Below are 14,622 nucleotides of genomic sequence, written 5' to 3' on the forward strand. Positions count from 1 at the left end.
GCTTCCTCCTGTCGAAATCACCACCGTGAGACGCGGAAACCCTCCCCGCGGCCCCCACCGCCTTCCCCGGGACCGCAACACCGCGGGGTCAGGCACGAGCGACCTGCCCTTGGGACGCAAAAGCGAAGCTGAACAAGAGCTCGCTTCGCCAGGGAGGCCAGCGTGACTCCTGCCCGGCGGCAGGCGTGGGCCAGCAGCCTCGCGCGTCCGCGGGGCCAGGTCACCCCGTCCGGCACCGGTATTTGTACAAGAGAAGGGTGTGAAGCGCGCTCAGATCCACTCGCACGCGCGTGATTGGGGTTGGCAGGAACCGTTTCCTTCACAAGAAAAGGCCGAGTGCAAACACAGCGGACCTCGGGGAGGGACGCGGGGCTTGCCAGAAGGTCCCTTCGGCGTTTTTTTAAGGGCTGAAGTGACTCAGAGATGCGGGGCAGGTGGCGCGAAGGACGTCAATCGGGCTGGCACGCCTCGGAGACGCAACCTCCGAGGAGTGAGGCCAAACCTGTGTTTAAAATGACAACATCAGACCCGGATTTTCCCATTCACCTGGTTATTCAGAATAATCCTCTACCTTTGCTCGCCATTTGCATGCGGGACCAGGAAACTCCACTTAACAAAGTGCACAAAGACAAAGGTCACCGGTGGAGGAAGTACATTCAATACAGACCATCCCCTACAAAACCTCCCACGGCGAAGGCGCCCGAGAGCTGGCTCTGGAGCAGCGAGCGCTGCCTCGTACTGGCCCGGCCCCTCTGCGGTTCCAGCCTCCCGTTTACCTCGATGGATTCTTCATCAGCAACTCCATGGCGGCTCTTCCCCAAAATCCAGGGGAACGGCATCCCCAGCTCCCCGGGAAGAGACCCGCCAGACGGTCCCGACGTCCCTCTGAGATGCGTTTTCACTAATGAGCACCCCGCTCCCTTCCAAATTCCCCTCCTGTAGCTCCATTTCCAGCCAGTTTGGCCCGCTGATAAAGCGGTTTCCCCCTCCCATTCCTGCAGCAACGCCTTGCCATTAAATTGCCGCTCCTCTGACAACGGCTGCCATAAAATCCTCCTGAACCGACTTAGCCAAAGCCGTGATTTACACCCAGAGCCGCCGCCCCAGCTCGGCGCGGCCGATTCCACGCAGGCACCCGAGCTAAACCAGACCCGGGAAAAGCCCTAAGAACAGGTTGCCTTCCTCTCCATCCTCCCCTGTGGATAAATTCTCCCCCTGAGAGGCTTGAACTCAGCATTAGCGCTAGCTTAAACGTCTCAGGGAGCCACCTTGGGCCGGAGCTGTCGACGCTTGGCCCAAATGCTGGGGTTTATCTCCACTTTGGGGTCTCCAAAGCATTTTACAGACCCTACTCACCGTCCCACCGTGAGAAAGGGACCGTGCCCGACGCAGGTAAAGGATCTCTCACCAAGGTCCGGCCACCTCCATCCCCCAGGCCCTGCCGTTGTGGCCATCCGGCTTAGCCCCGACTTTATTTACGGCTGCCGGGAGCACCGATAATGCCACACGAAGGGCTCATAATGCCCCATTGAGGTTTGGTTCCTTGACTATGCTGCCGATGGGAGGGCCTCCCCACCGCCCGGATCACAACGGCTCCATTGTCAGCCCGGTCCGAGCGGCCGCCGCGCTCAATGGCCGGGTTTTATACAGCTCTGAAAACGTCTTTTACGCCGCCGTTTGTCGGAGCGTCGCTGGGAGAGCCGGAGCGGGGCCGGGGGAGGCTCGGTGCCTTTAGCACGCTTGTACTGCCACGACAAGGGCTCCAAAGAGGGAGCGCTCAATGCACGTCTCATCGCGACGTCAATGGCACGGCTTTTGATACGGCCAGTAATGTCATTTTAATGCAGTTTAGATTTCCTTTTGTGCTTTTCCCCGCTAAAACAGAGAATCGAGTCGCTTCAGACCCCCTCACACAGCAAGACCAACTTATTTCAACGGCTGCTGAAACAGATGCAGCAGCGAGACAGATTCCTTCCCCCCAGATATATCAAAGTCCAGTACCTAATTCACAGATTTAGAGGGCTGCCGGCAGCTGAACCCAACCCCCAGCTCCTCTGCAAGCTTTTTCCATGACCGACGGCACCTCAGGTTGTCCTGACGGGGCTCATGACGTGTGTCTTGTACATTCAGGCCACAGAAGGGACCCCTGTGACGCATGGCTGCCCCGGACCCAGACCAGGCTGCACAAAAGCCTGTATTTAGGCTTTGTTAAACAGTTAAATAACCCACCTCAGCGGGGCCGGGCGCAGAGCACAGACCCAGACCCCCCACTGACGCCTTATCGACGTCAACACGCGTTCGCCCCAACCGCAACCAGCCAGAATGACTTATTCCGAAGAGGGAACGACGTCTTTCCCTGCGGCTCTTCGAAAGGGGGAAATAAGATAAGGCATGGGAGTGAGCCAAAAGCGCCCCGTCGGCCTCCCGTCCCGCTCTCTGCCTCGCTGGCCGAGCCTCGGCGGCACGCAGGGGACCGGGACGCATCGCCGAAGAACACAGCGCGGCTCGTTACAGGAGATGGGCTGCCGGGCTTGAAGCACCGCTGGAGTCGGGCTTCCTACGGAGGCTCTACACCTTCCCAATGGGTCAGAAAAGCCAAGAATAAAGGTCAACCAGCTGCAAAAGCGAGGGGAGATCGGCAAAAATAACTGCCACCGCCCACTTCTAACCAGCTGTTTCCAGAAGGAAACGTGGTTAGCTGGCGGGGAAGGCCTCCTGCGTCCCATTGGGAAGCCTTCGTTAGCGTGCGGGAGCAGCGAGAGCTGCCGCAAGGGGAAATCGCAGCGGCTGGAGCAAGCTGCAAAGCACGGTCCTACTTCCTCCATGTCATTTATTCACCTCCAACTCGAAGCTAAACGCTTCACGGAGGTGTCTCCCACCCTTTTGCTGCCAACATCCCACCGGGAAGCTGTGCCTTACAGGCAGTTCCCATAAGGAAAACCACTCCACATGGAAACTTTCCCGTTTCCACCCCGTTTTGCTGAGGAAAACCACCAGAGATGACTCCAAGAGCAACACCTGGTTCCTTGGCCAGAGATCGCCCCGGGTTTTAAGCCCAGCTTCCTTCCCAATGGCAGCAGCACGTCCCTCCGTGCATTCGTGGGCTCAAAATCAGCCCCTCGGCTCCAGGCGGAAAAGCTCTCATGGATGAAAACACGTCTCGCACGCGCAGAGCACAGAAGCTCGATGGATTCAGCTTGGAATCTAGAGCGAGCTTCACGCGGCGCGGCTGGTTCGTTGCGACGGTCGGAACAGCCTCGAGGCCTCGGCGCTCACCGCCGCCATCCGTCCCACAGGAACGCTCGATGCCGCCGGCGCGGCTTAAAACCCGGCCGCGAGCGCCGGGACGGGCCCCCCCGACGGCGCCGAGATACGCAGGCGGTGCCTACCCAGCCGCGGGAACGGGCGAGCCGTTTCGGGGCTATTCACCCCCAAATTATCACGCAGGGCGGTTCTAAGAGGGCGTAACGATAATCTATCGTCCTCGTTATCGTATTCCCAAATAATTCAATAGGCGCGGAGGGAAAGCGAGGCTTTACGGAGCGGGAGGCGGCGAGAGGCCAGTGCTGCCAAGCCGAGGGCTGGAGAGCGCTGCTGCCGAGGCAGGGCTGAGCTAATTACCCCGTCGTTAACACGAGCCGCGGAACGAAGCCAGCGCCATGGGGTGGGAGCGAAAGGTCCCCGGTTACAGAGACAACCGCACGCGGGTTCAGCCTCGCAGAAAACCCTCTGATCCAGACCCCGGCTGTCTGCGGAGCACATTAAGCCTGTATTAAAAGCTTCTGATGGAGACTTCAACACCCCAAAACAAAGATTGTTAATTACCGGGGCCAGTTTTCCAGTAGCACCATAATTAGAAACCACCAAAATTTGCACCGGCAGCGATTTAGGAATAACTTGAGCGTTTCAACCCCAACTGCAGCGAGGCTTAGCAAAGCTCAGATGTGAGCTTAGTCCCGAGGGTGCTTGAGCCCCACTGGTCGGGCCAACTCCTCCTCTCCCTCACAAGCTAACAACACCAGGCTGAAAAAGCATCCCCGGCCGCAAATCCGCACCACGAATGCGACGTGTGCGAGGATAAAAGGAAAGGCAGATCGCGTCAGCTGACGGATCGCTCAGGATCCCGACCTCGCCGCTCGGGAGGAACGTTCCACGAGCGAAACGAAGCCAGCGGCAGAAAGCAGGAGAAAACTCAGGCGGCGCTTGCGAACGACGCCTGAAAGGGAACCGCCGGCGCGTCGCCGCAGCAACCGCGACACCGCAGCAACCACGACACTGCAAGAAAAAAAGCCTGAAACGTCAGAAAAACGGCCCGGGGTGCTGCTTTGGGAAGGTTAATGTTCCGATCGCAGCGACCGCCAGACGCTGTGGAAGAGCGGGATCGAGCCGCCGCCGCTCTGTCCGTGACAAGATCCGCGCCGGTCCGTGTCAGGATGGAATGACGTCACAGGAAAGCCGCTATTGTTCGTATTACAGCATCGACCCCAGCCGGGCCGGGAACCCCGTCGCGTGATGTAGATGGAGCAAGAAGCAGACCCAGATCGAGGGGCAGGCGAGGACGGGAGCAAAGCGGGAAGAATCCAGCGACGACGACAGCTCCTCACCCCACGGACAGAGCAAGCACCCAAGGAAACGAAGACCAGCCCAGAGCCGAGCCGTTAATCACCCGGCGTCCCCAGGAAGGGCCGCGGAGGGAGAGACAAAAGGTTGGAGAAGGCTGAAGAAGCGACTCCGCTCGCGGCACTTTGGTGCGGAAGCAGAAGTTATTAGTAACTCCGGAGGATTTCGAAAGCGCCGGCAAGATTTTTAAACCCTGCAGTGTTTGTGTGGTGCGAAACCGGCTCTGCTCCCCCCGTTATCAGGGCAGACATGTTCTCCTTCACACCCCAGGCTGGGTGTCAAGCTTGTGGCCTTGCCTTATCCCACCTGCACCAACCGGCCCCGACGCCTCTGGCCAAGTGCTTGGCCCTATCTCGAGAGCACACGTCGCCGACACAAGCAGGCCACCAAGACCCAGGCGCAGGAAGGACCGCGGGCCCGGGCCTATCAGCCTGCAAACAGAAGTGTCTTCACAGCGTGACCCGGCATTAAGCCTCTGCAAGCAAAGGCACTCGCATCGAGGACGGCAATGGGGAGCGACAGGGGCGAAGGGATGTGCTCCCACTTCGCCAGCGCTCTGGTTTAGCGTCCTGGTGCTTCGACATCAGCTGCTCCCACTGCTCCGGCTCCTCCTCGTGCCGGGCATCACTCCCCGGGCATCACGGGAGGATCCGGAGGTACCGACATGCAGCAGGACGAGGCTCCATGGCGGGCGGGAGGCCCGTGGGAGGCTCACCTGCCTGGCGGCATCCTCCATGGCCACGGCACCACCGGTGCCTCACTGCTCGGGAGACGGTGCGGGGCTCCGGTGCGGCGGGCCTGCCGTGGCCGCGCATCCCCGGCCCGGGGGGCCCTTCCGCAGCGGGAGCCCCCCGCTCCGGTATTCACAGAAACCCCTTACGCCAGCGCCGTGCGCGCCGGCCGCGGCCCGAATCCCCGCCTACGCTACCGGCGTAAGGGGCTGCCGGTGACCCGCTCCCCCCTGGGTCCGCCCCTTACGCTAAGTTCGTAGGACACGGCGGGGCGAGGGGGAGCAGGCCGCCGGGGCACTCCGCAATTTGCGTAGAGGCCTCCGTAGCGCCGGGGGGGGGGGGGGTCCCCTCAGGCCGCGCCCTACGCAGGCGGTATTCACGAAGCGCGCTTACGCCAGTGGCGTAGCGGCGGCGCCGCCGTCACCGTACGCCCCGCCCGCCCCTCCCCGCCGCCCCGCGACTCACCGGCCCACGAAGTTCTCCAGCACCGAGCTCTTGCCCGCGCTCTGGCCGCCCACCACGGCGATCTGCGGCAAGTCGAGGTGGCAGCTCTGCCCGATGGAGCTGAACGCGTCCTGCAGCTTGTTCACCAGCGGGATCAGCTCCTCCATGCCCCGGTTCCCCATGGCGGCGCGGGGGGCGGTGGGGGGGACGCCCACTCTCCCGCTCTCCTGGCGGCGGCTCCTCCTCGCAGGGCCCGCGGCGGCGGCGGCGGCCAAACTTCCCCTCAGAGTCTCCTCATCCGGCACTGGCGACACCCCCGGGGCGCCGCTCCGCCCGGCCCGCCCCGCTCCCCTCAGGCGGCGCGGCCATTGGCCGCCTCGGCCGTCAATCAGAGAAACTGGCCGAGCGGAGAGGAGCGGCGGGTTATCAATCAGCGGGAAGGGCGGGACCAACAAAGCTTCGCCTCCTTCCCTACCGTTCCATTGGCCTCCCCCCGCGTCGCTCATGCCTACAGGCCAATGGAAGGTGGAGTTGCTCTGTCAGCTGAGGCGGCGCCCCTGTAGCTCCCGCCCCACTACATCGCTCCTGCCATTTCATTGGTAGAGACGACTGCCGTTCTGGAAAGCTAGCGAATCGCTACCCGAAAGAGACCGAGGGGAGGTCGCCCGCCTCTCCCTACCCGCCCTCCCTCTCATTGGACAGCGCGCCTGCCACTCCACCAGATTGACCAACCCATCCCCCGAGTGGAATCGGAGGGAAGCTGGGGGAGAAAACCATCTCGCCATTCGCCAGCCGGCTGTCAATCAACAATCCCTGACAACCGATTGGCTGCTTTAGTCCTTCCCGCCTTTCCCGGGCACAGCCCGGCGACCGTAAAACCCCGTGTAGGTGCGCATTACCGACGGCAGCCCCGGAGGGGAGGCCCCGGGCCCGGGCCAACACCCCACCCCCCACGCCGCCCCGGGACCCCCCGGCCCCCCACCCCGTGGGGACCCCCAGCCCCAAGAGCCCAGCCACAGCCGTTGCTTTGGGGGTCTTTATTTCACACCTTCGCCCAATGGCATCGTCCGACCGGGGGACCCGTTGCATGCCAGGGGCTCCCTTCACCGCCCCGCGTCCCCCCGGTCGCTCTCTGGTGCCGACGGGCTGCCCCGGCGTCGCGGTGAGACCGGGGTCTGCATCCCAGTCACCAACTGGCTGAGTCCTGCCGGGAAGCGGCCGGCACAGAGGACGTCCGAGCTGCTCCTGGAAGAGACAAGGGGGGTGTGGGGGAGAAACCAGGACCCCAAACACCGGCTCTCAGCGCCCCATCACTGGGAAGTGCCGGCAGCGTCGCCTACCTGAGCTCGGCGGGGGTCTGGGGTCCCGGAGCCAGCGGGAGGGTGGGCAGGGAGCGGCGCTGGTGGCGGAGGTAGCTGGAGGGGAGGTCCTGGGGCCGCTCCAGCGGCAGGGCCATCTCTGGGGCAGGGACGGGGGGAAAAGGCACCGTCAGCCCCCGGATGGCCCTTCCTGGGGCTTGTCTCGCGATTCAGGGAGGCAAAGAATCCCCCAACGCCCAAAAAACACCTCAGGGCAGTGCCACATCCCCTGCTCTGAACGCAGCAGAGCCTGGATTTCAGGGTGATGGCGACATCCCCAAATCCAGCTGGGGTGAGGAAAACCCCCCCAGAGCTTCCCAGCACGGACCAGAGCGTGAACTGGGGGGACAGACCCCCCTTCCTGGGGGAATCCCTCCCTCCCGCTGTCCGTACCGCTCCGGATCCGGCTCAGCTCCGGTCCCAGCAGCTTCCCGTCCATGCTCAGCAGGACGTATTTCTCCGTGCGGAGCTCCGGGCTGAGCCGATCCACCGTCCGCCGGTTCGGTCGCTCCTGCGCCTCCGGCTGCCGCGGGGCCGCGGGCTCGGTCTGGCCGGCTTGCACCGCATCCATCTTCCAGCTGTGATAAGGGAAGGAGAAGACAGGGATCAGCAGGGCTCCGGACGCCGCGGCGCCGGCGTGGCGTGACCCTCCTGTCCAGCCCCGGGGCTCACGGCACTGTGGGATGGTCCCGGTGTCACCGGAGAGGGGGGACAGCCCCATTTCTGGGGTCCCCATGGGTGACCAAGCTCCGAAAGCCCCTCCCGGGCGGGACAGCATTTCCCAAACTCACCCCTGCGCCTGTTGGGGATGAAAAGCGGCCGTTTTGAACACAGACGAGCTGCGACTGGGACACCACAGAGAAACTGGCTCATCCCCAGCCCCACATCCCACATGGGGCGAGGGGAAACGGGTGCCAGAAGCAGCTTGTCCCAAAAACAGGAAAACTGGGGGGTTGTGTCCCTGCTGCACCCCCACGCTGCGGCCCCGGACACAACCGCAGCAGGTCGGGGGGAGCATTCGTGTCCCTGTCACCCGAAGGAACCCGCTCGCGGCTCTGGGTTATTCAAACCCACCGGCATTACCATAATCTGGACTCAAGTGTTTGGCTCCGAAACAGCTGAGCCACCCCTGCGGGAGCTGCCGGTGGGGAGAGGGGCAGCGAGGGAGGGAGGGAGCCGCGGACCCACCGAGCCACCGGCGGGGCTTCGCGATGCAGAGGGAGGAGCGGGGAGGGAAGCTGGCGGCAGCGAGGCCAGCGGCTGCTTTGCCTTCCTCTTCCCCGCTCTGGGAAAGGGTAATTAAATCCCTCGCTGCACGCAGCGAGTCGATTACCAGATTCCCAGTGAGATTTCTGAGATAAAAGCCCCGCGTTTCAGGAGGGAGAGCAGGCGAGGAGGGGCTGGGATCAGCTGCCGGCGGGCCGGGCTGCTCCAGGCTCCGCTGACCCAGGCGCAGGTGACACGGCTCCGGGGGAGATTCGCCCAGATTCGCTCCATCGGAGCCAGGCTACGCATCCCTCCGCTTCCCGGAGCGTCCGTCCCTCATCCGGCTCGTTAACGCTACGACGAGTTCATCACCACAGCCGGGTCGCAGGCTGCCGGGGATCCCGGCACAGCCTCACGGCGCGGCACGCGGCAGCCGCGGTGACGGCAGGGCTGCCGGATCGCTCCTGAAGGTCATTTTAATTTGTTTTCTGGGTAATTTCTAACAGGACGCTCCTGTTTTACCAAACCAGTTTGGGGCACGTCCCTTGCCTGCTCCCCCTCACCAGTTAAGGTCCCCTGCCCCAGCCAGTGGTCAGACTGGGAAGGCAGAGCCCCCCCAGTTGTAAACTCTCCACCCCGTGCATCCATTTCGGGAACACCTGGCTCTTCCCAGGGGACGTTACCTCCTTTAGGCGGGCGGTTTCCCACGCGCCGAGCTGGCACGCTCGCCTCCCTCGCACCGGGAGCTGATTACAGCAGAGTCTGGAGAAACAAAAATAACCATTTATATCAAAACAGGGAATATTTCCCCAGCTCAGGCTTCCCACGCATGAGGGCCGAGGTGCTGCCCCCACTGGACCCTCCACCATCCTGACATGAGCTTAACACCGCCCAGGACCAGCCCCAGGGGAAAAATGGGGTGCTAATGGGTGATGGGAAGGGGGGGTCCCTCTGTGCTCAGACCTGCTCAGGGCTTTCACGGTGCGGGGGATGAGGGACCCTGGGGTGAAAACCCAGGTGCAGCTGGGACGGAATATTGCGACAGGAGAGATGGAGCTGTTGTGTGAGGGGGAACTGAGGCAGGGTGTGGAGGAGGAGGCTTCCCCCGGGGGTCCCCTCCCTTAGGGGAGGGGGGTCTGCCCAAGGGCAAGGGGCCAGGCGAGAGGGCTCTCCCTGGGGGGCTTCGGGACCAGAGGAGGGGGCTGTCCCCAGGGACAGGGGGCAGAGAAGGGGGCTCTCCCTGGGGGACATAAGGACCAGGGGAGGGGGCTCTCCATGGGGGACATAGGGGATCAGAGGAGGGGGCTCTCCCAGGGACAGGGGGCAGAGAAGGGGGCTCTCCCTGGGGGACATAAGGACCAGGGGAGGGGGCTCTCCATGGGGGACATAGGGGATCAGAGGAGGGGGCTCTCCCAGGGACAGAGGGCAGAGGAGGGGGCTCTATCCAGGGGTCACAAGGGTAAGGAGGGGGCTTTCCCAGGGATCACGGAGGAGGGGAAGAGGAGGCTCTCCACGAGGCACATGGGAGAGTAGGGCGGGGGTCTCTCCCGAGGGACACGGGGACCGGAGGAGGGGGTGTGTGTGTGTCTGTCCGTCCGTCCATCCCCCCTGCCGAGGCCGAAGCCCCAACATGGCGGCCGCGTTGCCCGTGGTTACGACCACGTCCGGCGGGACGCGGGAGGCGGCCGGAAGCGCGTGTCACGTGGGAGAGCGGGAAGATGGCGGCGCCCATGGCGGCGGGGCCGGGCCCGGGGCCGCTGCTGCGGGTGGCGGCGGAGTGCGGGCGGAGCCGGGCGCGGGCCGGCGAGTTGCGGCTACCACACGGCCCCGTCCCCTGCCCCGTCTTCATGCCCGTGGGTACCCGCGGTACCGCCAAGGGCATCACGGCGGCCCAGCTCGCCGCGCTCGGCTGCCGCATCTGTCTCGGCAACACCTACCACCTGGGCACGCAGCCGGTGAGCGCTGCCGCGGCGGGGGGGCGGGGGGGGAACCGGGATCGGGAGGGGCCGCCGGGGCCGGGGGAGGGGCCGCCCGCAGCCGGCGGGAAGCGGCGGGCAGGGGGAGGCCACGCCCCACCACTGCGTTGGCCACGCCTCCATCACAGGGTGGCCACGCCCCGAGACCCCCCTCCCTGTGTGGCCACGCCCCCAAGCGGTGTAGCCCCGCCCCCTGGGGTCCGCAAGCCGCGGGGCTGGGCGGGGCTGGGCGGGGCTGGGCGGGGCTGGGTCCCCCCCGGCACCCCCCGGCACCCCGATGTGACCCCCCCCCGTCCCGCGGCAGGGTCCAGAGCTGGTGCGACGTGCCGGGGGCCTCCACGGCTTCATGGACTGGCCCCACAACCTGCTGACGGTGAGGGAGGGCCTGGGACACCCATGGGGGGGGGGAGGCCCCAGACCCCCACCTAGGGGGGAGGGACACCCCCTGACCTGCACCTGGGGGGGGCAGGAAGGGGTACCCCTCCAGACCCACCCCTGGCAGGGGGAGACCACAGACCCCCACCGGGGGGGGAAGACACCCCCGACCCCCATTTAGAGAGGAGGGACACCCCCCCCAGACTCCCCTGGGCAGGGAAACCCCCCACCTAAGGGGGAAGGGATGCCCCCCAGACCTCAACCTCGGGGGGCAGAGACCCCCCAGAACCCCCACTGCAGGGGAGGCACCCCCTGCAGACCCCCCACCCAAGGACCCCCAGCTGCCCTGACCCCCTCCCCACAACCGTGGGGGTTCCCAATCCCCCAGCCCCCCCCCTTCTCCGGGGGTGTGGGGCATCCCCCCCTGTTATCGGGGTGTGTTCCCCCCCGACCCCTTCCCTCTCCCCAGGACAGCGGGGGCTTCCAGATGGTGTCTCTGGTGGAGCTGTCGGAGGTGACGGAGGAGGGGGTCCGCTTCCGCTCCCCCTACGGCGGGGAGGAGATCCTGCTCAGCCCCGAGAAGGCCATCGAGATCCAGAACGCCCTGGGTGAGTCGGGGGGGGGAGCGGGGGTGAACCCCCAAAATCGGGCGGGGGGGGGGTCCTGAGATATCCCCACCCCCCCGCAGGCGCCGACATCATGATGCAGCTGGACGACGTGGTGAGCAGCACCACGACGGGGCCACGCGTCGAGGAGGCCATGCACAGGTCGGGGACCCCTCCAGAGCCCCCCCGGCCCCCCCAGGACACCCCCCCCCCCGGCCCTGACACCCCCCCCCACCCCGTCCGCAGGTCTGTCCGCTGGCTCGACCGCTGCATCGCCGCCAACCGCCACCCCGAGCGGCAGCACCTCTTCGCCATCATCCAGGGGGGGCTGGACCCGGCCCTGCGCGCCCAGTGCCTGGAAGGTAGCAGGGCCGCCTTCCTCCCGCTCCTCCTCTTCCTCAGCCTCATCCTCCCCTTCCCTGCCTTCCTCCCCGCTCCTCAGCCTCATCCTCCCCTTCCCCGCCTTCCTCCTGCTCCTCCTCCTCTTCCTCAGCCTCATCCTCCCCTTCCCTGCCTTCCTCCCGCTCCTCCTCCTCTTCCTCAGCCTCATCCTCCCCTTCCCCGCCTTCCTCCTGCTCCTCCTCCTCTTCCTCAGCCTCATCCTCCCCTTCCCTGCCTTCCTCCCCGCTTCTCAGCCTCATCCTCCCCTTCCCCGCCTTCCTCCTGCTCCTCATCCTCCTCCTCAGCCTCATCCTCCCCTTCCCCACCTTCCTCCCGCTCCTCATCCTCCTCCTCAGCCTCATCCTCCCCTTCCCTGCCTTCCTTCTGCTCCTCAGCCTCGTTCTCCTTCCTGCCTTCCTCCCGCTCCCCATCATCCTCCCATTCTTCCTCCTGCTCCCCCCCTCCACCGGGCTCCTGGGGGGTGTTCAGGGGGTCCAGGCTCCTGGGGGGCTCCTGGGGGGGGCTCGGGGGGTCCAGGCTCCTGGGGGGCTCCTGGGCGGGGCTCGGGGGCTCCAGGCTCCTGGGGGGCTCCTGGGGGGGGTTCGGGGGGTGCTCACCGCCCCCCCCCCCCAGAAATGACCCGCCGGGACGTCCCCGGCTTCGCCATCGGGGGCCTGAGCGGGGGCGAGGAGAAGGACCGCTTCTGGAGGATGGTGAAGCTCAGCACCGACCGCCTGCCCCGCGACAAGCCCCGATACCTGATGGGTGTGGGGTAGGTCCTGGGGGGGTCGCCGCCGCCGCCCCCCAGAGCCCCTGGGGCAGGGGGGACGCGGGGTTCGGGCCCCCCCCCCCCGCTCAGAGCCCGCTCCCCCCCGCAGCTACGCCACCGACCTGGTGGTCTGCGTCGCTCTGGGCTGCGACATGTTCGACTGCGTCTTCCCCACGCGGACGGCGGTAGGAGGCTCCGGGGAGGGGGGGGGGGCGGTTTGGGGGTGGGGGGGGTCCCCACCGCTCACCCCCTCCCCTCCCCGCAGCGCTTCGGCTCGGCCCTGGTCCCCTGGGGGTCGCTCCAGCTGAAGAACAAACAATTCGCCCAAGATTTCCGTCCCATCGACGAGAGCTGCGGCTGCCCCACGTGCCGGCGGTGGGTCGGGGGGCTCGGGGAGGGGTCGGCGGAGGGGCTGGGCGGGGGTCTGACCCTCCCGCTGCCCCCCACCCAGGCACAGCCGCGCGTACCTGCACGCCCTGCTCCGCAGCGAGACGGCCGCCCTGCACCACCTCACCATCCACAACATCGCCTACCAGGTGGGGCGGGGGGCTCGGGGGGGGGGGGGGGGGCCGGCTCGGGGGGGTCCCGGCCTCCCCCTTAACCCCCCCCCCCCCAATTTCTCCCGCAGCTGAACCTGATGGGCTCCATCCGGGAGAGCATCCTGGCCCAGCGCTTCCCCGAATTCGTCCGGGAGTTCATGAGCACCATGTACGGGGCGCGGGAGCGGGTCCCCCCCTGGGTCGGGGAGGCGCTGGGCGCCGTCGGCATCACCCTGGATTAACTGGGGGGACCCCCCCGCGCCCCCCTCCCCATCCCCGGGGGGTGACGGAGGGGCCGGGTGCGCCGGCAGCCCCCCGTTTCCCCCCCACGGGCGGTTTTAGCCATTCCATATGTATATTTTTATACTTTTTTGTGTGGTTTTTTTTACTACTTTGGTCTCTTTTTTTGGGGGGGGGGGGGGGGGGCGGCTGCCACAGCCGCATCCAAATAAAGTTTCTTGGTGGGAACAGCAGCATGTGGGGCTCTCAGTGGGTCTGGGGGGGCCCAGATCAGTCGGGGGGGGGGCTGCCTGCCTGCGGCAGGGGCTCGGTGCCACCTCGGGGTGGGGGGCTCACGGTTCGGGGGAGCAGGAGGACATGGGTGGGGGGTCCTGGGGCGTGCGGGGCCGACCCCGGGGGCGGGGGCTCGGCTGCCGTCACAGGGGCCAGGGGAGCCCACGGCCGGAGAACCAGGGGTTTGGGGGGTGCTCTGGGGTCCCGGGAGGGGATCGGGGACGCTCTGGGCACCAAGAGAGAGGGGCTGGAGTGATGGGGGGGGGGAACTGGGGATGTGGGAGGGGAATGGGGGTGCTCGGGGGTCCCGGGGGCGCAGGGGGGGATGGGGGGGGGCCACAGGACCTGGATCCTCTCTGCATCTGCTCCTCCGTCCCCGACGTGGCACCCCGGGTCCGTCCCGCCGCCGGCGTCGTGACCCCCCCACCTCGCCGCAAACCCGGCTGCTGGCGCCCCCCCCCCCGGCGCCCCCAACACCCCGGGGGGCCCCCAGGGCTCGTCGCCCCCCACCCAAGGACCCTGCACCCGGAGCAGGGGGGGGGGCGGCAGAGCCGGGTCAATCAAAACGAGGGGCTAAACTGGGGCAGGGTCCGGCTGGGAGAAGGGGAAGGGGCTGGGCCGGGCTTAAATAGGGCGGTGGGTGCAGGTGTGGGGGGGGCTCAGGTGGGGGCTCAGGTGGGGGGGGCGTCAGGGCAGTCAGGGGGTCCCGCGAGGCCGGGAAGCGCAGCCCCCTGCACCCGGGGACGAGGATGGGGACGATGGGGACGGGGAGGAGGATGAGGAGGATGAGGAGGATGAAGATGGGGACGGGGATGTGACCGGGGCCCCACCCTCGCGTGGGTGACGTCCCTGAGCGGGTCACGTCGGTGGCCTTTGTCCCCATCAACTGGTGCCCGATACGTGGCTGGAGGCAGCGACGCAGCGTGAGCTCCTGGGGACCCCCCGCCCCCCCCCACTGCCCCCAGGCACCCCTCGCGCCCCCCAACAGGCTGTGACCCCCCCGGGTCCCACCCGCTCCCGTCTAAGGGTCCGTGGTGGGGGGCTGGGGGCTGGGAGGGGTGGGAGGTTGGGTAGGTGGGTCTATTGGGGGGGTGGGAGCTCGGAA

The 14,622-nt window shown here is 66.3% G+C and overlaps 3 protein-coding genes across 7 annotated transcripts in view; 1 reads left to right on the forward strand and 2 right to left on the reverse strand.

The window, feature by feature from the left end:
- DNM2 (dynamin 2) overlaps positions 1-6,130 on the reverse strand; it is a 33,238-nt gene extending 27,108 nt beyond the window's left edge. For 3 of the 4 annotated variants that reach the window (XM_075076179.1, XM_075076181.1, XM_075076178.1), the window contains exon 1: positions 5,817-6,129. In XM_075076179.1, the coding sequence (XP_074932280.1) occupies positions 5,817-5,977 (161 nt within the window). In that variant the 5' untranslated portion in view covers positions 5,978-6,129. Of the gene's footprint in view, positions 1-5,816 lie in introns of all 4 variants that reach the window. The other variant, XM_075076180.1, reaches the window with a different exon arrangement.
- A 689-nt stretch (positions 6,131-6,819) lies between these two features.
- LOC142048889 (uncharacterized) lies at positions 6,820-9,126 on the reverse strand. Of its 2 annotated transcripts, none has more exons than XM_075076183.1 (4): positions 8,487-8,771; positions 7,547-7,731; positions 7,136-7,253; positions 6,820-7,040 (listed from the first exon to the last, which is right to left on the reverse strand). In XM_075076183.1, the coding sequence occupies exons 1-4, from the start codon at positions 8,666-8,668 to the stop codon at positions 6,899-6,901; spliced, it is 627 nt and encodes a 208-aa protein (XP_074932284.1). In that variant the 5' UTR covers positions 8,669-8,771; the 3' UTR covers positions 6,820-6,898. The 2 variants fall into 2 exon arrangements, with proteins under 2 accessions (XP_074932284.1, XP_074932285.1); XM_075076184.1 differs by lacking the exon at positions 8,487-8,771 and adding an exon at positions 9,043-9,126 and having other exon boundaries at positions 6,827-7,040.
- Positions 9,127-9,974: 848 nt separating this feature from the next.
- On the forward strand, positions 9,975-13,477 carry QTRT1 (queuine tRNA-ribosyltransferase catalytic subunit 1). The gene is given in 11 exon segments (XM_075076182.1): positions 9,975-10,037; positions 10,039-10,314; positions 10,640-10,708; positions 11,180-11,318; positions 11,399-11,477; positions 11,562-11,677; positions 12,330-12,468; positions 12,575-12,650; positions 12,731-12,840; positions 12,917-13,001; positions 13,094-13,477. Coding segments are annotated over 11 exon segments (1,290 nt in total). The 5' UTR covers positions 9,975-9,989; the 3' UTR covers positions 13,247-13,477.
- The last annotated feature ends 1,145 nt before the right edge of the window (positions 13,478-14,622 follow it).

Source organism: Phalacrocorax aristotelis, chromosome 28 (assembly GCF_949628215.1).
Source record: "Phalacrocorax aristotelis chromosome 28, bGulAri2.1, whole genome shotgun sequence".
Taxonomy (NCBI): domain Eukaryota; kingdom Metazoa; phylum Chordata; class Aves; order Suliformes; family Phalacrocoracidae; genus Phalacrocorax; species Phalacrocorax aristotelis.